At 39.3% G+C, this 23,358-nt stretch overlaps 1 protein-coding gene across 5 annotated transcripts in view; it reads left to right on the top strand.

Moving 5' to 3' along the window:
* Positions 1 to 23,358, top strand: part of LOC139375039 (mirror-image polydactyly 1) — a 107,758-nt gene that overhangs the window by 59,357 nt on the left and 25,043 nt on the right. For all 5 annotated transcript variants that reach the window (XM_071116409.1, XM_071116411.1, XM_071116410.1 and 2 more), the window contains 2 exons: positions 19,983 to 20,016; positions 20,483 to 20,653. In XM_071116409.1, coding sequence (XP_070972510.1) covers positions 19,983 to 20,016; positions 20,483 to 20,653 — 205 coding nt within the window. The remainder of the gene's footprint in view (positions 1 to 19,982; positions 20,017 to 20,482; positions 20,654 to 23,358) is intronic.

A 23,358-nucleotide genomic window follows, 5' to 3' on the forward strand; every position in this document is an offset into this window, starting at 1 on the left:
ACACCACAACATAGTAAACCACAACATAGTAAACCACAACACACCACAACATAGTAAACCACAACATAGTAAACCACAACACATCACAATATAGTAAACCACAACACACCACAACATAGTAAACCACAACACAACACAGCATAGTAAACCACAACACACCACAACATAGTAAACCACAACATAGTAAACCACAACACATCACAGCATAGTAAACCACAACACACCACAACATAGTAAACCACAACACACCACAACATAGTAAACCACAACACATCACAACATAGTAAACCACAACATAGTAAACCACAACACATCACAACATAGTAAACCACAACACATCACAACATAGTAAACCACAACATAGTAAACCACAACACACCACAACATAGTAAACCACAACACACCACAACATAGTAAACCACAACACACCACAACATAGTAAACCACAACACATCACAACATAGTAAACCACAACATAGTAAACCACAACACACCACAACATAGTAAACCACAACACATCACAACATAGTAAACCACAACACACCACAACATAGTAAACCACAACACATCACAACATAGTAAACCACAACACATCACAACATAGTAAACCACAACACATCACAACATAGTAAACCACAACACATCACAACATAGTAAACCACAACACATCACAACATAGTAAACCACAACACACCACAACATAGTAAACCACAACACACCACAACATAGTAAACCACAACACATCACAACATAGTAAACCACAACATAGTAAACCACAACATAGTAAACCACAACACATCACAACATAGTAAACCACAACACACCACAACATAGTAAACCACAACACATCACAACATAGTAAACCTCAACACATCACAACATAGTAAACCACAACACACCACAACATAGTAAATCACAACATAGTAAACTACAACACATCACAACATAGTAAACCACAACACATCACAGCATAGTAAACCACAACATAGTAAACCACAACACACCACAACATAGTAAACCACAACACACCACAACATAGTAAACCACAATACACCACAACATAGTAAACCACAACATAGTAAACCACAACACACCACAACATAGTAAACCACAACATAGTAAACCACAACACATCACAACATAGTAAACCACAACATAGTAAACCACAACACATCACAACATAGTAAACCACAACACATCACAACATAGTAAACCACAACACGTCACAACATAGTAAACCACAACACATCACAACATAGTAAATCACAACATAGTAAACCACAACACACCACAACATAGTAAACCACAACACACCACAACATAGTAAACCACAACACATCACAACATAGTAAACCACAACACATCACAACATAGTAAATCACAACATAGTAAACCACAACACACCACAACATAGTAAACCACAACACACCACAACATAGTAAACCACAACACATCACAACATAGTAAATCACAACATAGTAAACCACAACACATCACAACATAGTAAACCACAACATAGTAAACCACAACATAGTAAATCACAACATAGTAAACCACAACACACCACAACATAGTAAACCACAACACACCACAACATAGTAAACCACAACATAGTAAACCACAACATAGTAAATCACAACATAGTAAACCACAACACACCACAACATAGTAAACCACAACATAGTAAACCACAACACACCACAACATAGTAAACCACAACATAGTAAACCACAACACACCACAACATAGTAAACCACAACATAGTAAACCACAACATAGTAAACCACAACACATCACAGCATAGTAAACCACAACACACCACAACATAGTAAACCACAACACATCACAACATAGTAAACCACAACATAGTAAACCACAACACATCACAACATAGTAAACCACAACACACCACAACATAGTAAACCACAACACATCACAACATAGTAAACCACAACATAGTAAACCACAACACATCACAACATAGTAAACCACAACATAGTAAACCACAACACATCACAACATAGTAAACCACAACACATCACAACATAGTAAACCACAACATAGTAAACCACAACACACCACAACATAGTAAACCACAACACACCACAACATAGTAAACCACAACACATCACAACATAGTAAACCACAACACACCACAACATAGTAAACCACAACACATCACAACATAGTAAACCACAACACATCACAACATAGTAAACCACAACACATCACAACATAGTAAACCACAACACATCACAACATAGTAAACCACAACACATCACAACATAGTAAACCACAACACACCACAACATAGTAAACCACAACACACCACAACATAGTAAACCACAACACATCACAACATAGTAAACCACAACATAGTAAACCACAACATAGTAAACCACAACACATCACAACATAGTAAACCACAACACACCACAACATAGTAAACCACAACACATCACAACATAGTAAACCTCAACACATCACAACATAGTAAACCACAACCCACCACAACATAGTAAATCACAACATAGTAAACTACAACACATCACAACATAGTAAACCACAACACATCACAGCATAGTAAACCACAACATAGTAAACCACAACACACCACAACATAGTAAACCACAACACACCACAACATAGTAAACCACAATACACCACAACATAGTAAACCACAACACACCACAACATAGTAAACCACAACACACCACAACATAGTAAACCACAACACATCACAACATAGTAAACCACAACATAGTAAACCACAACACATCACAACATAGTAAACCACAACACATCACAACATAGTAAACCACAACACGTCACAACATAGTAAACCACAACACATCACAACATAGTAAATCACAACATAGTAAACCACAACACACCACAACATAGTAAACCACAACACACCACAACATAGTAAACCACAACACATCACAACATAGTAAACCACAACACATCACAACATAGTAAATCACAACATAGTAAACCACAACACACCACAACATAGTAAACCACAACACACCACAACATAGTAAACCACAACACATCACAACATAGTAAATCACAACATAGTAAACCACAACACATCACAACATAGTAAACCACAACATAGTAAACCACAACATAGTAAATCACAACATAGTAAACCACAACACACCACAACATAGTAAACCACAACACACCACAACATAGTAAACCACAACATAGTAAACCACAACATAGTAAATCACAACATAGTAAACCACAACACACCACAACATAGTAAACCACAACATAGTAAACCACAACACACCACAACATAGTAAACCACAACATAGTAAACCACAACACACCACAACATAGTAAACCACAACACATCACAACATAGTAAACCACAACATAGTAAACCACAACACATCACAACATAGTAAACCACAACACACCACAACATAGTAAACCACAACACATCACAACATAGTAAACCACAACATAGTAAACTACAACACATCACAACATAGTAAACCACAACACACCACACCATAGTAAACCACAACACACCGCAACATAGTAAACCACAACACACCACAACATAGTAAACCACAACACACCACAACATAGTAAACCACAACATAGTAAACCACAACATAGTAAACCACAACACATCACAACATAGTAAACCACAACATAGTAAACCACAACACATCACAACATAGTAAACCACAACACATCACAACATAGTAAACCACAACACACCACAACATAGTAAACCACAACACACCACAACATAGTAAACCACAACACACCACAACATAGTAAACCACAACACATAAACCACAACACACCACACAACATAGTAAACCACAACACACCACAACATAGTAAACCACAACACATCACAACATAGTAAACCACAACACATCACAACATAGTAAACCACAACACATCACAACATAGTAAACCACAACACATCACAACATAGTAAACCACAACACATCACAACATAGTAAACCACAACATAGTAAACCACAACACACCACAACATAGTAAACCACAACACACCACAACATAGTAAACCACAACACATCACAACATAGTAAACCACAACACACCACAACATAGTAAACCACAACACACCACAACATAGTAAACCACAACACACCACAACATAGTAAACCACAACACACCACAACATAGTAAACCACAACACACCACAACATAGTAAACCACAACACACCACAACATAGTAAACCACAACACACCACAACATAGTAAACCACAACACACCACAACATAGTAAACCACAACACATCACAACATAGTAAACCACAACACACCACAACATAGTAAACCACAACACACCACAACATAGTAAACCACAACACACCACAACATAGTAAACCACAACACACCACAACATAGTAAACCACAACACATCACAACATAGTAAACCACAACACACCACAACATAGTAAACCACAACACACCACAACATAGTAAACCACAACACACCACAACATAGTAAACCACAACACACCACAACATAGTAAACCACAACACATCACAACATAGTAAACCACAACACACCACAACATAGTAAACATAGTAACCACAACACACCACACATAGTAAACACACAACATAGTAAACCACAACACACCACAACATAGTAAACCACAACACATCACAACATAGTAAACCACAACACATCACAACATAGTAACCACCACACCACAACACCACAACATAGTAAACCACAACACACCACAACATAGTAAACCACAACACACCACAACATAGTAAACCACAACACACCACAACATAGTAAACCACAACATAGTAAACCACAACACAACACATCACAACATAGTAAACCACAACACACCACAACATAGTAAACCACAACACACCACAACATAGTAAACCACAACACATCACAACATAGTAAACCACAACACACCACAACATAGTAAACCACAACACATCACAACATAGTAAACCACAACACACCACAACATAGTAAACCACAACATAGTAAACCACAACACACCACAACATAGTAAACCACAACACATCACAACATAGTAAACCACAACACATCACAACATAGTAAACCACAATACATCACAACATAGTAAACCACAACACACCACAACATAGTAAACCACAACACACCACAACATAGTAAACCACAACACATCACAACATAGTAAACCACAACATAGTGAACCACAACATAGTAAACCACAACATAGTGAACCACAACATAGTAAACCACAACACACCACAACATAGTAAACCACAACACACCACAACATAGTAAACCACAACATAGTAAACCACAACATAGTAAACCACAACACACCACAACATAGTAAACCACAACACATCACAACATAGTAAACCACAACACACCACAACATAGTAAACCACAACACATCACAACATAGTAAACCACAACACACCACAACATAGTAAACCACAACATAGTAAACCACAACACACCACAACATAGTAAACCACAACACATCACAACATAGTAAACACACAATAAACCACAACATCACAACATAGTAAACCACAACACACCACAACATAGTAAACCACAACACACCACAACATAGTAAACCACAACACACCACAACATAGTAAACCACAACACACCACAACATAGTACACCACAACACACCACAACATAGTAAACCACAACACACCACAACATAGTAAACCACAACACATCACAACATAGTAAACCACAACATAGTGAACCACAACATAGTAAACCACAACACACCACAACATAGTAAACCACAACACACCACAACATAGTAAACCACAACACACCACAACATAGTAAACCACAACATAGTAAACCACAACATAGTAAACCACAACACACCACAACATAGTAAACCACAACACATCACAACATAGTAAACCACAACACACCACAACATAGTAAACCACAACATAGTAAACCACAACACATCACAACATAGTAAATCACAACATAGTAAACCACAACATAGTAAACCACAACATAGTAAACCACAACACACCACAACATAGTAAACCACAACACATCACAACATAGTAAACCACAACACATCACAACATAGTAAACCACAACACACCACAACATAGTAAACCACAACACACCACAACATAGTAAACCACAACACATCACAACATAGTAAACCACAACATAGTGAACCACAACATAGTAAACCACAACATAGTGAACCACAACATAGTAAACCACAACACACCACAACATAGTAAACCACAACACACCACAACATAGTAAACCACAACATAGTAAACCACAACATAGTAAACCACAACACACCACAACATAGTAAACCACAACACATCACAACATAGTAAACCACAACACACCACAACATAGTAAACCACAACACATCACAACATAGTAAACCACAACACACCACAACATAGTAAACCACAAACCACAACATAGTAACACACAACATAGTAAACCACAACACATCACAACATAGTAAACCACAACACATCACAACATAGTAAACCACAATACATCACAACATAGTAAACCACAACACACCACAACATAGTAAACCACAACACACCACAACATAGTAAACCACAACACACCACAACATAGTAAACCACAACACACCACAACATAGTAAACCACAACACACCACAACATAGTAAACCACAACACATCACAACATAGTAAACCACAACATAGTGAACCACAACATAGTAAACCACAACATAGTGAACCACAACATAGTAAACCACAACACACCACAACATAGTAAACCACAACACACCACAACATAGTAAACCACAACATAGTAAACCACAACATAGTAAACCACAACACACCACAACATAGTAAACCACAACACATCACAACATAGTAAACCACAACACACCACAACATAGTAAACCACAACATAGTAAACCACAACATAGTAAACACAACATACACATCACAACATAGTAAACCACAACACACCACAACATAGTAAACCACAACACATCACAACATAGTAAACCACAACACATCACAACATAGTAAAGTAAACCACAACACACCACAACATAGTAAACCACAACACACCACAACATAGTAAACCACAACACATAGTAAACCACAACACACCACAACATAGTAAACCACAACACACCACAACATAGTAAACCACAACACACCACAACATAGTAAACCACAACACATAAACCACAACATAGTAAACCACAACACAGTAAACCACAACATAGTAAACCACAACACACCACAACATAGTAAACCACAACACACCACAACATAGTAAACCACAACACATCACAACATAGTAAACCACAACACATCACAACATAGTAAACCACAACACACCACAACATAGTAAACCACAAAACCACAACATAGTAAACCACAACACACCACAACATAGTAAACCACAACACACCACAACATAGTAAACCACAACACATCACAACATAGTAAACCACAACACATCACAACATAGTAAACCACAACACATCACAACATAGTAAACCACAACACACCACAACATAGTAAACCACAACACACCACAACATAGTAAACCACAACACACCACAACATAGTAAACCACAACACACCACAACATAGTAAACCACAACACACCACAACATAGTAAACCACAACACATCACAACATAGTAAACCACAACACATCACAACATAGTAAACCACAACACACCACAACATAGTAAACCACAACACAACAACACCACAACATAGTAAACCACAACACACCACAACATAGTAAACCACAACACAGTCACAACATAGTAAACCACAACACACCACAACATAGTAAACCACAACACATCACAACATAGTAAACCACAACACACCACAACATAGTAAACCACAACATAGTCACAACATAGTAAACCACAACACATCACAACATAGTAAACCACAAACACCACAACATAGTAAACCACAACACACCACAACATAGTAAACCACAACACACCACAACATAGTAAACCACAACACACCACAACATAGTAAACCACAACACATCACAACATAGTAAACCACAACACATCACAACATAGTAAACCACAACACACCACAACATAGTAAACCACAACACACCACAACATAGTAAACCACAACACACCACAACATAGTAAACCACAACACATCACAACAAAGTAAACCACAACACATCACAACATAGTAAACCACAACACACCACAACATAGTAAACCACAACACATCACAACATAGTAAACCACAACACACCACAACATAGTAAACCACAACACACCACAACATAGTAAACCACAACACACCACAACATAGTAAACCACATCAACATAGTAAACCACAACACATCACAACATAGTAAACCACAACACACCACAACATAGTAAACCACAACACACCACAACATAGTAAACCACAACACATCACAACATAGTAAACCACAACACACCACAACATAGTAAACCACAACACACCACAACATAGTAAACCACAACACACCACAACATAGTAAACCACAACACATCACAACATAGTAAACCACAACATAGTAAACCACAACATAGTAAACCACAACACATCACAACATAGTAAACCACAACACACCACAACATAGTAAACCACAACACATCACAACATAGTAAACCACAACACCACAACATAGTAAACCACAACACACCACAACATAGTAAACCACAACACACCACAACATAGTAAACCACAACACATCACAACATAGTAAACCACAACCACAACACATCACAACATAGTAAACCACAACACACCACAACATAGTAAACCACAACACACCACAACATAGTAAACCACAACACACCACAACATAGTAAACCACAACACACCACAACATAGTAAACCACAACACATCACAACATAGTAAACCACAACACACCACAACATAGTAAACCACAACACATCACAACATAGTAAACCACAACACATCACAACATAGTAAACCACAACACATCACAACATAGTAAACCACAACACATCACAACATAGTAAATCACAACATAGTAAACCACAACACACCACAACATAGTAAACCACAACACACCACAACATAGTAAACCACAACACATCACAACATAGTAAACCACAACACATCACAACCACAACATAGTAAACCACAACACACCACAACATAGTAAACCACAACACACCACAACATAGTAAACCACAACACATCACAACATAGTAAATCACAACATAGTAAACCACAACACATCACAACATAGTAAACCACAACACCACAACATCACAACATAGTAAACCACAACACATCACAACATAGTAAACCACAACACATCACAACATAGTAAACCACAACACATCACAACATAGTAAATCACAACATAGTAAACCACAACACACCACAACATAGTAAACCACAACACACCACAACATAGTAAACCACAACACATCACAACATAGTAAACCACAACACACCACAACATAGTAAACCACAACACACCACAACATAGTAAACACACAACACACCACAACATAGTAAACCACAACACATCACAACATAGTAAACCACAACACATCACAACATAGTAAACACACACCACAACACCACAACATAGTAAACCACAACACACCACAACATAGTAAACCACAACACATAGTAAACCACAACATAGTAAACCACAACACATCACAACATAGTAAACCACAACACACCACAACATAGTAAACCACAACACACCACAACATAGTAAACCACAACACACCACAACATAGTAAACCACAACACACCACAACATAGTAAACCACAACACACCACAACATAGTAAACCACAACACATCACAACATAGTAAACCACAAAACACAACACCACAACACCACAACATAGTAAACCACAACACACCACAACATAGTAAACCACAACATAGTAAACCACAACACACCACAACATAGTAAACCACAACACATCACAACATAGTAAACCACAACACATCACAACATAGTAAACCACAACACCACAACATAGTAAACCACAACACATCACAACATAGTAAACCACAACACATCACAACATAGTAAACCACAACACATCACACATCACAACATAGTAAACCACAACACACCACAACATAGTAAACCACAACACACCACAACATAGTAAACCACAACACACCACAACATAGTAAACCACAACACACCACAACATAGTAAACCACAACACACCACAACATAGTAAACCACAACACACCACAACATAGTAAACCACAACACACCACAACATAGTAAACCACAACACATCACAGCATAGTAAACCACAACACACCACAACATAGTAAACCACAACACATCACAACATAGTAAACCACAACACACCACAACATAGTAAACCACAACACACCACAACATAGTAAACCACAACACACCACAACATAGTAAACCACAACACACCACAACATAGTAAACCACAACACACCACAACATAGTAAACCACAACACACCACAACATAGTAAACCACAACACAGCACAACATAGTAAACCACAACACACCACAACATAGTAAACCACAACACATCACAACATAGTAAACCACAACATAGTAAACCACAACACACCACAACATAGTAAACCACAACACACCACAACATAGTAAACCACAACACACCACAACATAGTAAACCACAACACACCACAACATAGTAAACCACAACACATCACAACATAGTAAACCACAACACACCACAACATAGTAAACCACAACACATCACAACATAGTAAACCACAACACACCACAACATAGTAAACCACAACACACCACAACATAGTAAACCACAACACACCACAACATAGTAAACCACAACACACCACAACATAGTAAACCACAACACATCACAACATAGTAAACCACAACACATCACAACATAGTAAACTACAACACATCACAACATAGTAAACCACAACACATCACAACATAGTAAACCACAACACACCACAACATAGTAAACCACAACACACCACAACATAGTAAACCACAACATAGTAAACCACAACATAGTAAACCACAACACACCACACAACATAGTAAACCACAACATAGTAAACCACAACACAGTCACAACATAGTAAACCACAACACATCACAACATAGTAAACCACAACACCACAACATAGTAAACCACAACACAACACACCACAACATAGTAAACCACAACACATCACAACATAGTAAACCACAACACACCACAACATAGTAAACCACAACACACCACAACATAGTAAACCACAACACACCACAACATAGTAAACCACAACACACCACAACATAGTAAACCACAACACACCACAACATAGTAAACCACAACACACCACAACATAGTAAACCACAACACACCACAACATAGTAAACCACAACACACCACAACATAGTAAACCACAACACATCACAACATAGTAAACCACAACACACCACAACATAGTAAACCACAACACACCACAACATAGTAAACACAACATACACACCACAACATAGTAAACCACAACACATCACAACATAGTAAACCACAACACAGTAAACCACACACATAGTAAACCACAACACACCACAACATAGTAAACCACAACACACCACAACATAGTAAACCACAACACACCACAACATAGTAAACCACAACACACCACAACATAGTAAACATCACAACATAGTAAACCACAACACATCACACATATCACAACATAGTAAACCACAACACACCACAACATAGTAAACCACAACACACCACAACATAGTAAACAACACAACCACAACATAGTAAACCACAACACACCACAACATAGTAAACCACAACAACCACAACATAGTAAACCACAACACACCACAACATAGTAAACCACAACACATCACAACATAGTAAACCACAACACACCACAACATAGTAAACCACAACACACCACAACATAGTAAACCACAACACACCACAACATAGTAAACCACAACACATCACAACATAGTAAACCACAACACATCACAACATAGTAAACCACAACACACCACAACATAGTAAACCACAACACACCACAACATAGTAAACCACAACACACCACAACATAGTAAACCACAACACACCACAACATAGTAAACCACAACACATCACAACATAGTAAACCACAACACACCACAACATAGTAAACCACAACACACCACAACATAGTAAACCACAACACAACATAGTAAACCACAACACACACAACATAGTAAACCACAACACACCACAACATAGTAAACCACAACACATCACAACATAGTAAACCACAACACACCACAACATAGTAAACCACAACACACCACAACATAGTAAACCACAACCACAACACATCACAACATAGTAAACCACAACACATCACAACATAGTAAACCACAACACAGTAAACCACAACACACCACAACCACAACACACCACAACATAGTAAACCACAACACACCACAACATAGTAAACCACAACACACCACAACATAGTAAACCACAACACACCACAACATAGTAAACCACAACACACCACAACATAGTAAACCACAACACACCACAACATAGTAAACCACAACACACCACAACATAGTAAACCACAACACACCACAACATAGTAAACCACAACACACCACAACATAGTAAACCACAACACACCACAACATAGTAAACCACAACACATCACAACATAGTAAACCACAACACATAAACCACAACACACCACATAGTAAACCACAACACACCACAACATAGTAAACCACAACACACCACAACATAGTAAACCACAACACATCACAACATAGTAAACCACAACACATCACAACATAGTAAACCACAACACACCACAACATAGTAAACCACAACACACCACAACATAGTAAACCACAACACACCACAACATAGTAAACCACAACACACCACAACATAGTAAACCACAACACATCACAACATAGTAAACCACAACACACCACAACATAGTAAACCACAACACACCACAACATAGTAAACCACAACATAGTAAACCACAACACACCACAACATAGTAAACCACAACACATCACAACATAGTAAACCACAACACACCACAACATAGTAAACCACAACACACCACAACATAGTAAACCACAACACACCACAACATAGTAAACCACAACACATCACAACATAGTAAACCACAACACATCACAACATAGTAAACCACAACACACCACAACATAGTAAACCACAACACACCACAACATAGTAAACCACAACACACCACAACATAGTAAACCACAACACACCACAACATAGTAAACCACAACACATCACAACATAGTAAACCACAACACACCACAACATAGTAAACCACAACACACCACAACATAGTAAACCACAACACATCACAACATAGTAAACCACAACACACCACAACATAGTAAACCACAACACATCACAACATAGTAAACCACAACACACCACAACATAGTAAACCACAACACACCACAACATAGTAAACCACAACACACCACAACATAGTAAACCACAACACATCACAACATAGTAAACCACAACACATCACAACATAGTAAACCACAACACATCACAACATAGTAAACCACAACACACCACAACATAGTAAACCACAACACACCACAACATAGTAAACCACAACACATCACAACATAGTAAACCACAACACACCACAACATAGTAAACCACAACATAGTGAACCACAACATAGTAAACCACAACACACCACAACATAGTAAACCACAACACACCACAACATAGTAAACCACAACACACCACAACATAGTAAACCACAACACACCACAACATAGTAAACCACAACACATAGTAAACCACAACATAGTAACCACAACACAGTAAACCACAACACACCACAACATAGTAAACCACAACACATCACAACATAGTAAACCACAACACACCACAACATAAACCACAACACATAAACCACAACATAGTAAACCACAACACACCACAACATAGTAAACCACAACACATCACAACATAGTAAACCACAACACATCACAACATAGTAAACCACAACACACCACAACATAGTAAACCACAACACACCACAACATAGTAAACCACAACACACCACAACATAGTAAACCACAACACACCACAACATAGTAAACCACAACACACCACAACATAGTAAACCACAACACATCACAACATAGTAAACCACAACACACCACAACATAGTAAACCACAACATAGTAAACCACAAACCACAACATAGTAAACCACAACACACCACAACATAGTAAACCACAACACACCACAACATAGTAAACCACAACATAGTAAACCACAACATAGTAAACCACAACACACCACAACATAGTAAACCACAACACATCACAACATAGTAAACCACAACACACCACAACATAGTAAACCACAACATAGTAAACCACAACACATCACAACATAGTAAACCACAACATAGTAAACCACAACATAGTAAACCACAACATAGTAAACCACAACACACCACAACATAGTAAACCACAACACATCACAACATAGTAAACCACAACACATCACAACATAGTAAACCACAACACACCACAACATAGTAAACCACAACACACCACAACATAGTAAACCACAACACATCACAACATAGTAAACCACAACATAGTGAACCACAACATAGTAAACCACAACATAGTGAACCACAACATAGTAAACCACAACACACCACAACATAGTAAACCACAACACACCACAACATAGTAAACCACAACATAGTAAACCACAACATAGTAAACCACAACACACCACAACATAGTAAACCACAACACATCACAACATAGTAAACCACAACACACCACAACATAGTAAACCACAACACATCACAACATAGTAAACCACAACACACCACAACATAGTAAACCACAACATAGTAAACCACAACACGCCACAACATAGTAAACCACAACACATCACAACATAGTAAACCACAATACATCACAACATAGTAAACCACAACACACCACAACATAGTAAACCACAACACACCACAACATAGTAAACCACAACACACCACAACATAGTAAACCACAACACACCACAACATAGTAAACCACAACACACCACAACATAGTAAACCACAACACATCACAACATAGTAAACCACAACATAGTGAACCACAACATAGTAAACCACAACATAGTGAACCACAACATAGTAAACCACAACACACCACAACATAGTAAACCACAACACACCACAACATAGTAAACCACAACATAGTAAACCACAACATAGTAAACCACAACACACCACAACATAGTAAACCACAACACATCACAACATAGTAAACCACAACACACCACAACATAGTAAACCACAACATAGTAAACCACAACACACCACAACATAGTAAACCACAACACATCACAACATAGTAAACACAACATAACACACCACAACATAGTAAACCACAACACATCACAACATAGTAAACCACAACACACCACAACATAGTAAACCACAACACACCACAACATAGTAAACCACAACACATCACAACATAGTAAACCACAACACACCACAACATAGTAAACCACAACACATCACAACATAGTAAACCACAACACATCACAACATAGTAAACCACAACATAGTAAACCACAACACATCACAACATAGTAAACCACAACATAGTAAACCACAACATAGTAAACCACAACACATCACAACATAGTAAATCACAACATAGTAAACCACAACATAGTAAACCACAACACATCACAACATAGTAAACCACAACACATCACAACATAGTAAACCACAACACATCACAACATAGTAAACCACAACATAGTAAACCACAACATAGTAAACCACAACACACCACAACATAGTAAACCACAACATAGTAAACCACAACATAGTAAACCACAACACATCACAACATCACAACATAGTAAACCACAACATAGTAAACCACAACACATACAACATACCACAACACCACAACACATCACAACATAGTAAACCACAACACATCACAACATAGTAAACCACAACATAGTAAACCACAACACATCACAACATAGTAAATCACAACATAGTAAACCACAACATAGTAAACCACAACACATCACAACATAGTAAACACAACAACACACATCACAACATAGTAAACCACAACACATCACAACATAGTAAACCACAACATAGTAAACCACAACACATCACAACATAGTAAACCACAACACATCACAACATAGTAAACCACAACACATCACAACATAGTAAACCACAACACATCACAACATAGTAAACCACAACACATCACAACATAGTAAACCACAACACACCACAACATAGTAAACCACAACACACCACAACATAGTAAACCACAACACACCACAACATAGTAAACCACAACATAGTAAACCACAACACATCACAACATAGTAAACCACAACACATCACAACATAGTAAACCACAACACACCACAACATAGTAAACCACAACACACCACAACATAGTAAACCACAACACACCACAACATAGTAAACCACAACATAGTAAACCACAACACATCACAACATAGTAAACCACAACACACCACAACATAGTAAACCACAACACACCACAACATAGTAAACCACAACACATCACAACATAGTAAACCACAACACACCACAACATAGTAAACCACAACATAGTAAACCACAACACACCACAACATAGTAAACCACAACACATCACAACATAGTAAACCACAACACATCACAACATAGTAAACCACAACACATCACAACATAGTAAATCACAACATAGTAAACCACAACACATCACAACATAGTAAACCACAACACATCACAACATAGTAAATCACAACATAGTAAACCACAACACATCACAACATAATAAACCACAATACATCACAACATAGTAAACCACAACACACCACAACATAGTAAACCACAACACACCACAACATAGTAAACCACAACACACCACAACATCGTAAACCACAACACATCACAACATCGTAAACCACAACACATCACAACATAGTAAACCACAACACACCACAACATAGTAAACCACAACACACCACAACATAGTAAACCACAACACACCACAACATAGTAAACCACAACACACCACAACATCGTAAACCACAACACATCACAACATCGTAAACCACAACACATCACAACATAGTAAACCACAACACACCACAACATAGTAAACCACAACATAGTAAACTACAACACATCACAACATAGTAAACCACAACATAGTAAACCACAACACATCACAACATAGTAAACCACAACACACCACAACATAGTAAACCACAACACATCACAACATAGTAAACCACAACACACCACAACATAGTAAACCACAACATAGTAAACTACAACACATCACAACATAGTAAACCACAACATAGTAAACCACAACACATCACAACATAGTAAACTACAACACGTCACGGAGCAATTCAAGATTGAATTCCGTGACAATTCAGGAAATGAACAGAAATGAAAGTTTCCTAATTTTCTCATCCCTGGCATATTGACCCATTCTGCTTAACTAACTCACCTCTCCCGCCTCTTCTCTGTCACAATCCAATTGAATTCAGTCAATTCAAACTTACATTTCAAGGAACATTTGAATTTCAATTGATTTTCTGAAATGAATAAATGGAAGTGGTGTTGTTGACCCCCAACCCTACCACACAGGATCACTCTGATCAATTACAGTAAGACACCTATCTCCCTCCCTCTGCTCTCACTGTCCTTCACAACACCAGCAGTACAGAGACAAGTTGGGAAATAAATAGGAGAAAGCAGTCTATGAGATAATAGTGAAAAGCATTACATTTGTTCTCTCTCTCTCTGCTAAACTCTTTGTTATTTCCTCACTCCCCCATTTTCCTCTTCTATGGAAGTGGGGACGGAGGGTTTTCTGACAGCTATAATGGGTCAGTCTGTTTACTTGCCATTGCTTAGGCGAACTCCGCTTCGTTCTTCAGGCTAGTCGACAAGGTGAATGGAATGGCGGTGCAAAACAAGTGGGGGGGTGGAGAAAAATGCAATATCGACTGGTTTGGGAATATATCGGAGGGGTGTGACATTTCATAAGAGTCCCCTCGCCCTCCGTGCGAGGTTGTCAGTCAAGAGTTGCACTGTATAGGAAATCAATCAAGTCCTTCAGACCAGCAGATCTTTACCAGCCTGTCTGAGAGGGCTAATTAATGTGATCTTTTTGTTTTGTTTAGGTGGTTGTTCGACTGGGGTGGGGTATGTTCTTAAGGTCCAGGACCTTTCAAATTAAAGCTGCATGGTCCACTAGGAAAGAATGGAGGCGGGCAGGCAATATTAGCTGGTGCAGTTTAGAAGTAATTACATTTCTACTTAAGGGAATATATAACTTTCTGTCGGAAGCAAATCTATATTTAAATAAGCCTGGGTTGGTGTGCTGGTTGGTGTGAGATCCACTTGCATAAATCCCGTTGTTGTTTTTTATATATGCAATGCGTTGTTTACTCTCAAAACATTTGTCAAACACATTTTTTATCTCAAATCACATTTATTTGATATGGCCTTTTATTGGAATGATTCAAATGATTTAAATTGGCTGGACTTATTGGTTGGCATGAAGCGCTTTCAGCCTAGTATTATGCCAAATAGCCTGGCAATCTAATGAGAAGAACATCTCTTCAACGGCATCTCCCAGCCTTCCTCTTAGAAAGAAAAGGTAATTGATAGCCAAGCACAATCCCATTATCTTAGCTGGAATATGGAAAAGCAGGTTCTAAACCTTTATTTTCCCAGGCAGGTCAGTGGCGGGCCCAGTATGATTGAGTATGTACCTTTATAATGGGAGGTGATCCGTGTAATGCCTTTGTAAATGAGCTGAAGAATTTTTGTTTTTTTTCCATGAGAGGAGAGGATCGACTGACTGGCTTCCTGGGGGAAATCACATTGGCACTTTTTAAAGGTGCAATCAGCATTCTGGTCCCAGCATGCGTTCTCCCCGCCACTGTTTCAGTAAAAAGCTGAGGCCCTTTTCAATTGCAGTGTACTATAATGGGAATGGGGTGCCTGGGATGCATACAGGGAGAGGTGCCTCGACAGGTAAACGTTTAAACTGGGCTGTAAAAGAGCCATGTCCCGTCCTGATTGAAGCCAGAGGAAAGCTGGTGTTATTGATATGCTATATGAGTGTTGTTTTGGATTGTATTTTGATGAATACAATTTTGTTGTAAAATCGCTTCAGTCTCAATTTATTAAAAAAACAAAAACATTTAACAAGCAATATCATTTTATCGTTGTGTCCCCTTGGTAAACCGGTTTATGTCTGGTTGTTATCTAGAAAAACACTCTGATGAAGGTAGATTGAGACCAAAAATGTGGTTAAATAAGATCCCTTAAACTTGTTAGAAGCATGAAGATTACCACGACCAGTGTGCTGGAGTTGTTCTTCTTTTTGATTGTTAGCAAGAACAATGTACTGAGTGCTTTGAGGTGGTCCATAAATCTCCTGGCACACCTCTGTAATTACAGTAGTCGTTTCTCTGTGGTCCTTCCTCTGCTCAATACTGCACACCTACAAATGATTCAACACCTCATCTCAGCACATATGAACAATTGATCCCAGTAGTCATTATTAGCAGTAAACATGAATATACAGGGCATTACTGGAGGAATAATGGCTGGGGTCTGCTGGCACTTTTCATATGTTGGGGGGTGTCTTTTGTTCTGATCATCGACTCTGAAAACCTCCGGAACAGAATGCAATTATTGGATGTGAGGAAGATTTGGGAAGTGATCTCATTTCGCCGCACTAAGGAAAGACAACTCTCTCTCTTCTCTCTCTCTCCCCCCTCTCATTCTGTCCTCTCTCCCCCTTTCTCTCTCTCTGTCTCTCTCTCTTCCCCCTATGCTCAGCCTGGAGAATATTAACCCTGAGGAAAGCGACGCGGTAAGCCCTCCCCTTAGGAGCTCATGTGGGCTCACTTTTTTTCTCTCACCAGAATGTCCTCAATAAAAAGGTCTTGGGGAAACTAAGGACAGCTAAGCACATTTCAACACTGATATTGTTGTTATATTTTGTTAACATCTCCTTAAATAAAACGTATGACTATAAATATATTGTTATTATTGGCTTATGAAGGCTTGACATTTTTAACACGAATTCAGATATATCCTACATGTGCACACACCTATACACCACGTCTGAGAACTGATATTTGTGCACCTGTAGCATCTGCATATTTATTACATTTTTGTTGTTTTGTATGTTTTTTTTATTTTGGTCAGTTGCTGCTGTTGAATTAGGAATGATGTGTGTGTGTGTGTGTGTGTGTGTGTGTGTGTGTGTGTGTGTGTGTGTGTTTGTGTGTGTGTGTGTGTGTGTGTTACACACACATGCGTGTCGTGTGTGTTAGGACCTTGAGGAACTGCTGAACAGGGTGAACAGTGCAGATTCAGCGCTGGGGATTGAGCGGAGCGGGGGGGTGATCGTGGACCGGCTGCAGAAGGTCCGGGAGAGAAGGAGGAAGATTACAGCAGAGGAGATGAATGCTGTTATAGAGGAGAGAGAGACAGCACTGGCCAGGGTGGGTCTGAACGACACTACGCACACACACACACACACACACACAGTCGTTATAGAGGAGAGAGAGACAGCACTGGCCAGGGTGGGTCTGAACGACACTACGCACACACACAGTTGTTATAGAGGAGAGAGAGACAGCACTGGCCAGGGTGGGTCTGAATGACACTACGCACACACACACACACACACAGTCGTTATAGAGGAGAGAGAGACAGCACTAGCCAGGGTGGGTCTGAACGACACTACGCACACACACACACACACAGTCGTTATAGAGGAGAGAGAGACAGCACTGGCCAGGGTGGGTCTGAACGACACTCCGCACACACACACACACACACAGTCGTTATAGAGGAGAGAGAGACAGCACTGGCCAGGGTGGGTCTGAACGACACTACGCACACACACACACACACAGTCGTTATAGAGGAGAGAGAGACAGCACTGTCCAGGGTGGGTCTGAACGACACTACGCGCACACACACACACACACACAGTCGTTATAGAGGAGGGAGAGACAGCACTGGCCAGGGTGGGTCTGAACGACACTACGCGCACACACACACACACACACACACACACAGTCGTTATAGAGGAGAGAGAGACGGCACTGGCCAGGGTGGTTCTGAACGACACTACGCACACACACACACACACACAGTCGTTATAGAGGAGAGAGAGACAGCACTGCCAGGGTGGGTCTGAACGACACTACGCACACACACACACACACAGTCGTTATAGAGGAGAGAGACATGTTTCAAAAATTAACCACAGTGTCTCTCCTCTGAATAATGTAATAAATTGCTATCTCCAGCACTATTGGCATCTCCCCCATTTTCTCAATTTTTAAATGCCCTTTGATTGGAAGTCTATTTTGCCGATACACACTGACACACATAGGCAAACACGGCTCACCTAACTAGTTCACATGTACACAAGGCAATAAATCTTTTCCCCCCCTCAGACAGACGCAAGGGTTGTGTCTGACATTGTCTGTTTTGATTCAGTAAAACCAACTACTTGATTCACATTGGAGGTTATGGTCGTGTAAACTCAAATGTTTGATACATCCATCTTACCTGGATATTTTCAAGGATTTAAAAACAAACAAGCAGCCTGACAAATATTGACATCCAGATATTATACCTCAACATTCAAATTCCCGGTATTTGCTTGGATATCTGGGATGTTGATATATAGACTAGACCTCTCATGTAGTGATTCAGTGTCCTGTTTTACAACTGGGTTTGTTTGAGGAGAGTTATGCAGACAAGCCACCGTTTTGTGCCAATGTGGAAAAACAAGTCCATATATTAAAGCTTCCAATTGGCTCATTCATCCCCCCTCCTCTCCCCTGTAACTATTCCCCAGGTCATTGCTGTAAATGAGAATGTGTTCTCGGTCAACTTACCTGGTAAATAAGGGTTAATAAAATAGGAACCTGTCACAGCCCCACAGTATTACTGTTGACCAAAATATCAATTGGGAAATCCCCAAATTATAATTTCGGGCAGGGGTTCCAAACTTTTTCACTCAGGCCCCCATTGGGGAACTTCCCGCACCCCCCCCCCCCCCCCCCCCCCCCCCCCCCCCCCCCCCCGTGTGTGCGCCACATCTATATCTATAGGCACAAACATTGTTCATGACACACACTCTTCACACCCCTCTTCTTGGCTGAGAGAAAATGTCGTATGTAGACAGTTTATGTATGTTCTGTAATTCTACACATTTTGCCACAGGGTGCAGAGAACGTTTAGCAGTTTTAAAGCTCATGTCCTGCAATGCGACACATTTTGCCATGTCTTATGTGTGTTCATGTGATATCTGAGTGACTCAAACGTTACAACAAAAAAAATTGGCAGTAGAAACTGCAACCAAATTAAAATTTGACGACATGGGCTAGTTGATCTGGACATTTCTGACAAGTTATAAATAGCTCTCTACGGTATGCAATGACTAACATGACAAGAGGAACTGATGATGCACTACCCATTTTAGAAATTGCACCTTGTGCCTTCTACTATTCCAACTTCCAAGAGGAAGCTGAAAGCCGGACTTCCTTAAAAAATGTGTCCGTCCATACATCCATCTATCTAGCAAAAATCACCATGTCAGACACTCGCTCCTCTTTAGGAAGGTGTGGTAAGAATGTCAATCATAGCTCGGAGTTTTCAGCAGGACACTACTGTGCAGGGAGTCACACGGTCATGCATTCATCTGGGTGGGTGGTCGCAGACAGGGCTGCGAACTGTTTCTAGCTGGAGTTTGACATTTTTCTCTGTAGCCTGGATTTACCAGGCATATTATGATTGGGATGCTTCCTTTCTGCTTCCCTCCCTGTGGGTGAGCTTCATGGATCTCTGTCCCGTTCAGCCCGACGCCGGGGCATTAAAAGGCAGGCATCAGACGTATGGAGAAGAAAGGCCTCCGCAACTCCACTATGGCTGCGTTCTAAATGCTGCCCTATTTTCCTATATACTGTAGTGCAGTACTTTTGACTAGGGCCCATAGGGCTCTGATCAAAAGTAGTCCTTGATATAGGGAATCGGGGACCATTTGGGACTCGCCTATATGTAGACTGAACAGATTCTGCTTCATGGAGGTCACGCTGCTCCGGAGCAACACTTCCGACTGGTCTAAAGCTAGTCTAGTTTCATGTGCCTGTAGACTCTCTCTCTCTGTGAAGAAGGCATATTGGTTTAT

This window comes from Oncorhynchus clarkii, chromosome 19, assembly GCF_045791955.1.
Source record: "Oncorhynchus clarkii lewisi isolate Uvic-CL-2024 chromosome 19, UVic_Ocla_1.0, whole genome shotgun sequence".
Lineage (NCBI taxonomy): Eukaryota > Metazoa > Chordata > Actinopteri > Salmoniformes > Salmonidae > Oncorhynchus > Oncorhynchus clarkii.